Source organism: Colobus angolensis, unplaced genomic scaffold, assembly GCF_000951035.1.
Source record: "Colobus angolensis palliatus isolate OR3802 unplaced genomic scaffold, Cang.pa_1.0 Scaffold87, whole genome shotgun sequence".
Classification (NCBI taxonomy): Eukaryota; Metazoa; Chordata; class Mammalia; order Primates; family Cercopithecidae; genus Colobus; species Colobus angolensis.
In genome coordinates this window covers 2,488,850-2,497,354 of record NW_012122598.1, presented here as the reverse complement: position 1 = coordinate 2,497,354, position 8,505 = coordinate 2,488,850, and the positions used below count along the sequence as shown (strand labels likewise).

Here is an 8,505-nt window from a genome sequence, read left to right as displayed (position 1 = left end):
CAGAGACCCCTGGCCTGCTTCTCTCACACCTGTCAAATGCCCCCCACCTGCAGACTTAAACCTCTTCCCTCCAGGTTTATTCCAGGATCAGCATTGAAACGGTGCTGCCCCAGGGTGCCCTACCATAGCTAATGTGTGTGTAATTGTCAGCTGCCCCTTGAATCTGTACAACTGCCCTGTAGGCAGCCTTCAGCCTCTATACACTGTACTTCTCCCCCAATAATTCGAGCAACCTAGTAGAGACCTGAGAAATTATTCGATGACCCGGATCCTTCAGACCCTCAAGCATCCACCTTCACCAAAATTGTCTAGTTATACAAGATTTTAGAGACCTCTCCCCAAGGAAAAAAGACCATTGCTCAAAATGAATGACAATAGCATTTTATTGAAGATTCACCTGCAGATGGATAAGAGGGAATGAGAGTAGTAGAATGGGACACTAGTTCTTGTCCTAAGCTTGCAGGGCCAGGTGCTACCAGGTGATGGAAAAGTAGTTTGGTCCTGATGTAGATGGATAATACAGGATCTGGTGGGAGATGGCATTGGGCTGGGAAGGGGCATATGTGACCCCAGTAATTCTGGAGATGACACTCTTGGTCATTTTCTTCTCTGTCCATGGGAGGTGAGTTGTCAGTTGACATCCCGCCCACTCCAGGTGGGTCACCAGGCTCAAATCAAGAAGAAGCTACCAAACTCCAAGAGGCAGAGTCCCTGTCCCAGCCCAGGAGATCATCCTGGGGCAGAGACAGCCCACAGGATAGTGGAGGGGACACTAATAAGACAAGCCCCAGAGAGGGAGGATGGGGGTAAAGTGAAGGAAGCACAGAGACACCAGTGCTGGGCCCAGCTGGACACAGTGAGTTGCAGGGACCTCATTTCCTCTATCGTCTCTTGTTCAGGGTGGTGGTAGAGATGATCTTGCTGCTGGAACTGCCAGAGACACTGCCACCAAACCCAAAGCCACTTCCAGAGCCGGAGCCAAAGCCACTACTCAGGCCAAACCCGGAGCCACTTCCTAATCCTCCGCTGATGCCTCCAGTGCTGGTGCTACCGCCAACCACAGCTGCAGAAAAGACGCAAAGGACACAGTTATTCCAATGGTGCCAGCACCCAGGGGTCTCAGCCAAGACCCGGGTGAATGAACAACTACAGCAAGAGCAGAAGGTACTTACAGATGCTCACGGCACTCTGGCATTCTCCAGACATTCTGTGGGGGAAAGAAAAGGCAGTGAACCTCAGGGAGCACAGAATTTCGTTCAATAAGCCCGCCTCACTCACCTCTCTTACCCTTGAGCAGCCTCTGAGTTTGAGGACCCAGTGTGAACCTGTTATCTAAGCTGTCCTGGTTCGTAATGCACTGGCACAGCACTGACGCTTGCAGCCCAGCAGAGGTACAAGCTCATGGCCCTGGATCTCTCCGGCCCTCATGTTCACACCCTGCCTAACCCCTCACCTGCACTCCTCGCCCTCCAGGAGTTTGCGGTAGGTGGCGATCTCGATGTCCAGGGCCAGCTTCACACTCATGAGCTCCTGGTACTCACGCAGCATTCGTGCCAGCTCCTCCTTGGCCTGCTGCAGGGCAGCCTCCAGCTCTATGCGCTTGCTGTGGGCATCTTTAAGGGCATTCTCACCACGCTGCTCTGCATCAGCCACAGATGCCTGAAGAGTCTGGCACTATTGACAAAGGCATTAGATAGGTGGTCAGCAGTGCCCTGCCTTCAAGGCCTCTACACCTGTCCCCTCCCCTGGTCCAGCTTTCCTTGGGTGAGGATGTCAAGATTCTATCTGTACTGCCCACTTTCCCTGACACTTACACATCTCATTCACTCCAGCCATAGCCCACCAATGCCTCCACTTGACTGATTAAATAAAGATGAGCAAAAACCCATGAAGAAGAGCCAAGAAACCTATGCACCAGGAGGGTCATGTTGTGCCAACTGAGTTATTGCTGAAAAAATCTGGGTATGGCTTGCACAAAGAGCTGTGAATTCCCGGCAACAAGCTCAGGGTCTTCTGGCCCGAAGCTTTATCTGCCTGTCCACTCTGTAGATGTCTGCCTGAGGCCCCTGGCCTTGTGCTTCATCTGGAAGGGAGAGACACCCACCTGCTTCTTGATGTTCTCGATCTCTGCCCGCAGCCTCTGGATCATCCTGTTGAGCTCTGCGATTTCACTCTTGGTGTTCTTCAGGTTGTCACCATGTTGGTCAACTGAGATCTGGAGCTGCTGGACCTAATACTCAAGAAAACACAGAGAACCAGGGGTCAGGGGCATCTGGGTGGGGTCCATTCTCAAGTGAACTCAGTGAGAATTGCCACAGGTGGCAATTCAGACCAGGACCAACGATGCCTGGAAACGTCTGTTCATATCTGACTTCTGTTGGTCTTGAGCTAATGATCACCTGTTCACAGATGTAAAAAGCAGAGCCCCAGAGCCAGCCCCATCTCCTGAGAGATCCACACCACCCACCTTGGTCTGGTACAGGGCCTCGGCCTCAGCCTTGCTCCTCTGGGCAATCTCCTCGTACTGAGCACGGACCTCAGCAATAATGCTGTCCAGGTCCAGGTTGCGGTTGTTGTCCATGGAGAGGACCACGGACATGTCGCTGACATGGGTCTGCATCTGGGACAGCTCCTGCAAGGCAAATGTCTCACATCAGCCCCCCTAGGAAAGCCTTCACTGACCTGATACAGGCTCAGATAGGAGCAGAGCTGGCATTCACAATGTGAGGGAAGGGGAGAGACAGGTAAAGTTCTAAGCAGAAATCAAGTGGTTGTGACAGCTCAGAATGGAAGAGCAATGCTTCTAGTCTTTACTGGTCCCCAGGAACCATAAGCCACTCTGTCTAATGCAGTGAGTGCCGGTGTGTTGAATGGAAGGGAATGGAACAGATCCATTTCACCAGAAAAAATGCTAGACAGCAATGAATTATATTCCAAACACTCTTTAGATCTAATCACCCCTTCTAAGACCAAGACCACATCTGGTTCTAAGAATCTCCCAGTTGAATTTCCCACTTCAAACCTTTCTATGTACGACCTTGATGGGAACCCACTGCCCTAAAATAAGGGAGCTGGAGTCTTTTCAAAGAACTGTAAATCCCAACCAGCAGCATCACAGACAGGGGATTCCCTTTCCCTGAATGGAGGAGAGGATCCCTCACCGCATCATAGAGGACCTTCAGGAAGTTGATCTCATCATTAAGACTGTCCACCTTGGCCTCCAGCTCCACCTTGTTCATATAGGCAGCATCCACGTCCTGCAGAGGAGGAAGGAGGATAAGAGATGAGGAACAGGAATGCCAGTGGGGGGATGGGGTACTAAGTGACACCTACAGGTATTCTCAGCAGCATTTAGGAAAGTCTACTCTTAGGAAAGACTACTCAGCAGCAGGTGAGCTGGTGGGGGACCAATTTTATATATTCTTCCCCTAGAGCCACCTGAAGACATGGAAGTTGATTATCCAAATAGGCTTTTCTAATAGTATGGAGATCTCTCAAAGAACTAAAAATAGAACTAACATTGGATTCAGCAATCCCACTGCTGGAATTCCACTCAAAGGAAAAGAAATCATTGTAACAAAAAGATAACCTGCACTCATGTTTATCGCAGCACAATTCACAATAGCAAAGATAGATGGAATCAACCTAAGTGTCCATCAACAGATGATTGGATAAAGAAAATGTGGCACATATACACCATAGAATACTACTCAGCCATAAAAACAGAATGAAATTATGTCTTTTTGCAGCAATGTGGATGGAACTGGAGTTCATTATCTTAAGTTAAATAACTCAGGCACAGAAAGGCAAGTACCACATGGACATAGAGCGTGGAATGATAGACAATGGAGACTTGAAAGAGGGAGGGATGGGAGGGAGGTGGACAATGAGAAATTACTTATTGGATACAATGTATGTTATCCCAGCAATGGATACACTGAAAGCCCTGACTTCACCACAACACAAACTGTCCATGTAACAAAATTACACTTATACCCCATGAATTTATAAAAATAAAAATTGGCAAGGTGCTGTGGCTCACACCTGTAATCCCAGGACTTCGGGAGGCTGAAGCAGGCAGATCACCTGAGGTCAGGAGTTCGAGACCAGCCTGACCAACATGGAGAAACCCTGTCTCTACTAAAAATACAAAATTAACCAGGCATGGTGGCATATGCCTGTAATCCCAGCTACTTGGGAGGCTGAGGCATGAGAATCGCTTGGACCCAGGAGATGGGTGCAAGACAAGAGTGCACTCCAACTTGGGCAACAAGAGTGAAACTCCATCTCAAAACAAAAAATGCAAATAGGCTTTCCTCCCTACCTTAATCCCTTAGAACCTGGTTTGGTTACCCACTTTCTTTGACTGTATAGATCTAGGTAGTTTCAAGTAAGTGGAGATGAGGCAGAGATGGACCAAACCCATGACTTCAAGCAAAGACCACTCCCCAAGGGAAGGAGCACCCTGAAGGCACTCCCTACTATCCTTCGTCTCTTACCTTCTTGAGGACCACAAAGTCATTCTCAGCTGCTGTGCGTTTGTTGATCTCCTCTTCGTACCTGGGGGTGGGCATGGGGAGAAAAAGACAAAAGCCCACAGTGAGCTGGTGTTTCTCAGATCTCTGCTGCTTGTTTTCAAGCATTTCCAAACAAATTTGGAGATATCCTGGTAATTAGTTACATTTCCCATGTTCATACAGATATTCATTTAATCTACATTACTGCATTCATTGAATATAGGAAGTACCAGTTTAGGCCAAGGTTTATTCAGAGACATGAAAACCAAACTTTAAAGAGACTGTTTTCGAGAGAAAATCCAGCAATGGTGTAGTTGATTTAACATCCATGGAAGGGCTGTACTTTTGGCCATTTTGGCAGATTAAATGCTCAGCAATGTCATCAGCACACTCCATTTCCCTTTGTTTGGTGGGTGAATGAATTGAGAGAGAGGGTTGGTATTTATTTTGTCAGTCCTATCCCATAGTGAGTTTAATGAGAGGTGCTGTGTATTCAGTGTTCACTCTGTGTACTGAAATATGCCACATGCTTTCTCTGTTTCATATAATTTCATTTAATTCTCACAACCCATAAAGTACGAATATTATCCCCATTTGAAGATGAATAAAACCGAAGCTCAGAGAGGTTCAGCAACTCACCCAAGGTCACACAAATAGTAAGTGAGGACTCAGTATGCAAACCAGCTCCATCTGTCTCTACAGCCTGTGTTCTTCTGACCATACTACACTGCTTTTCATCTATTTGGGTTCTATATGTTCGTATATGGCAGACCCAAATCCCTGAACAACTTGTGGTTACTAGTCCTCACCCTGTGAAAACGTGACTATGTCGATGTAGGAAAACAGACTAGAGGGCCTTCCTAGCCACCTTCAGAGCCTGAGATTCTAAGCCACTGGAGAGAAGCCCGGGAGCCTGGGCATGGCCGGACACATGTGTCAGATGGCATCCCTTCCTTCCTCCCCACTTACTTGGTCTTGAAGTCCTCCACGCTGTCCTGCATGGTCTTCAGCTCAGACTGCAGGCGCCCTTTGTCATTGACCAAAGTATCTAGTTGCTTCCTCAGGACACTGAGGTAGGTCTCAAAGAGGGGCTCAAGGTTTTTGCTGGAGGTGCTGGTCGTCTGCTGCTGGAGCAGCTTCCATTTGGTCTCCAGGACCTTATTCTGTTGCTCTAAGAACCGCACCTGTGTTGATAAAGGCACCAGCCAACTGATAAGGGCCTGAAGTGTGGCAGGAGGGCCAGCCAAGGCCAACACCAACCCAGTAAATCCCAGGGAACCACACGGCCCAAGAACCACCCAAGTAGGGCCACTATGTTGCATCTCCAGGGCACCACTCACTCGGGTCGACATGACGGCCCCATTCTCGAGCCCATAGCACCAAGGGGATCACACATGTTGTGGTTGTCACACAGCCAGAGAAGCAGGGCCTGACAGTGCAGCAAGAACAACTTCCTAACCACAGACACCCAAAGCCCCAAAGAAGAAAATTAAACTTCTGTGAAATAACAAAATAAAATTAGGAGACATCACAGTCTGGAGGCTCTTGCATTCAAAGTGATCCTGACCCAAAGCAAACAAAAGATTAAGTCACTACAGACTTTTTTAATAAGCTTACTTATCAATGGACCTGGTGTGTCCCTGTGAACCTGTGAACAACTGAGTACAGATATTTAAAACCAGGGCCCTATATACATTATGAGTCTCACCTAAACTCCGTTCTGCAAAGGACTTCCCTGAACTTTCCCTCCCTCTGTGAAAAAATCTATCCAGATGAACCAAGACAGCAGCTTAGCATGACATTTCCACTTTACGAGCCTCAGAACTGAAAGGAAAGCAGGTAAGGGAGACTGATCATGTTTTGAACTCGAAAGGTAAAATGAGATGAGATGAGACAAGGATGCATCAAAGAGCCCTGAGTTTTTGCTGTCATATCTGCATGTCCTACAGTCACAGTAAAACCTGTTTAAGCTACTATGGGTTTATTCGAACTAGCAAGAAGAGCAAATATGCACCTCATTCTACTCCAAGAGTGTTCATTCTTGCCCCATATGTCGAAGCTGCCTAAGACTTTGATGCCTGGTGAACCACGGCAATCTGGACAAAAGGGCGGCACTCATCCACCCAGTCATCAATCTTTGGATGACTCGGCTCTCTGGGGCTGCACTGCTCACTATCATCCATCATGCATGACTGTAACTGAGCTTAAAGAACTTGAACATGTAGACATTGCATGAAAAAGGAAGTTGGGCTACAAAAAGAAGAGACCTGTCTCTTCCTTTCTTCGAACAGACCCAGACATGAGCAGTGTTGCTCAATCGAAGGAATAAAAAAGGTAAATTTCCAAGGCCCTGGTGAGACCTAGAATCTGCCACTGGAGCCAGTCCCTTTTTCACTTGCACAATCAGCTTAGTTTTCTTCGGTTCTAAGAACAGAAGTGGCCATTGTTAAGTGATTAGTGGAGTTAACTGCATTAAATTCAAAACCAAAATCTGAGAAGAAGCAGAGAAATAATGAACCCACTTTATAGCTGGGATGACTAGAGCCAGAAAAGTCAAGTGATTTGTCCAGTATCCCACAGCATGTCTAAGGAAATCCAAACATTTAACTGCCTTGAGCCTCCCACCTTCCCACCAGCCATGGGACGAAAAAGGAAGGCTAAAAGTCACGATGCCCCTTCAACAGCTGGAGAATTCAGGCCCGGGGAAGTTCAGCAGTCTTCCCAGCACCTGTGGTAGGCTCAGGTCTGAGACCCCACGACTCAGGACCCTTCTCTTCTAACTGCCCCTCTCCAGCCGGGGACACAGCTCACCTTGTCGATGAAGGAGGCAAACTTGTTGTTGAGGAGCTTGATCTGTTCGCGCTCCTCTGTCCGGACTTTCTGGATCTCAGGGTCAATCTCCACGTGGAGGGGGGTCAGCAAGCTCTGGTTGATGGTGACCTCCTGAATTCCCCCAGCGGGGCAGACAGGGAAGCCAGGGCCACCCTTACCACTGAAGGAGCCCCCAAATCCACCACCAAAGCCACCAGTGCCGAAGCCTCCAGCACCTCCAAAGCAGGCGCCTTGTCGTGACCCAGCCACACTCATGGAGATGCTCTTATTGCCCCCGAGGTTGTAGAGGCTCCTGCTGCCAAAGCCCCCAGAAGAGCATCGGCCAGCACCTCCAGACACAGAGACTGAGCTGAAGGCACCCCTCTTGCCACCGCCGACGATGGCCGAGCCACAGCTGAAGCCCCGGGGCCCGCCTCGGACACACTGCTGTCTGGCAATCATGGCTGCAGAGAGTAAGCTGGGAGCTATCAGAGAAGCGAGAGGGCCCAGGCCGGTGAATGCTGGAGCCCTCAACCTGGGTCTCTTATATGTGCTGAAGCAGCAGGGCTTGGTTGCAGGGGCATAAAGGGAAAAATCTGAAACATCTCTGGGCTTGGCCTTTGGCACAAACCCATCCTTCCCGCACCTGTTGAGCGTGTCACTAAACACACCTACAGAAGTCATCTGGAGGGCACAGGTTACCGGATCCCATCACACTCTTCTCTGGGAGAACCTGAACCGGCGCCCCAGGGCCTCCGAATCAGAAGCCCCTGCCTGGGCCCAGCTCTCCAGGTCCCCACCCACTGTACCTCCATCTCCCCAGCCTCATGGCACCTCCCTCCTCCAGAAAAGACACCCCATCACCCATCCTCTCACCCCACAGAATGTGGAGTTAGAGGGCCTGAGTTTGAGTGCACAGCTTGCCACCTCCCAGCTCTGCAAATCGGAACAAATCATCCTCTGAAGCCCAGTTGCTTTCCCTATAAATTGGAAGTAATACAAATATTTGCCTTACCACTTCTCAGGATAGAGTGAGCTAGTGATTAACGGAGTGCTCTGTAAACTATCAAAAGCCACATGTATATTTGTTATTCTTAGCATTCTCATTCCTCCACATGTACTTGGCTCCATGTACCTATAAAAAGGGGAAATATTCTGTATGCCAGCCTTGGCCTCC

At 48.9% G+C, this 8,505-nt stretch overlaps 1 protein-coding gene across 1 annotated transcript; it reads right to left on the bottom strand.

Moving 5' to 3' along the window:
• Window positions 1–365: 365 nt before the first annotated feature.
• KRT4 (keratin 4, type II) lies at window positions 366–8,276 on the bottom strand. The gene is made up of 9 exons (XM_011930566.1): window positions 7,329–8,276; window positions 5,487–5,701; window positions 4,500–4,560; window positions 3,162–3,257; window positions 2,468–2,632; window positions 2,105–2,230; window positions 1,454–1,674; window positions 1,173–1,207; window positions 366–1,063 (listed from the first exon to the last, which is right to left on the bottom strand). Exons 1-9 carry the CDS (start codon window positions 8,010–8,012, stop codon window positions 882–884), a joined length of 1,785 nt encoding a protein of 594 aa, XP_011785956.1. The 5' UTR covers window positions 8,013–8,276; the 3' UTR covers window positions 366–881.
• Between the last annotated feature and the right edge of the window lie 229 nt (window positions 8,277–8,505).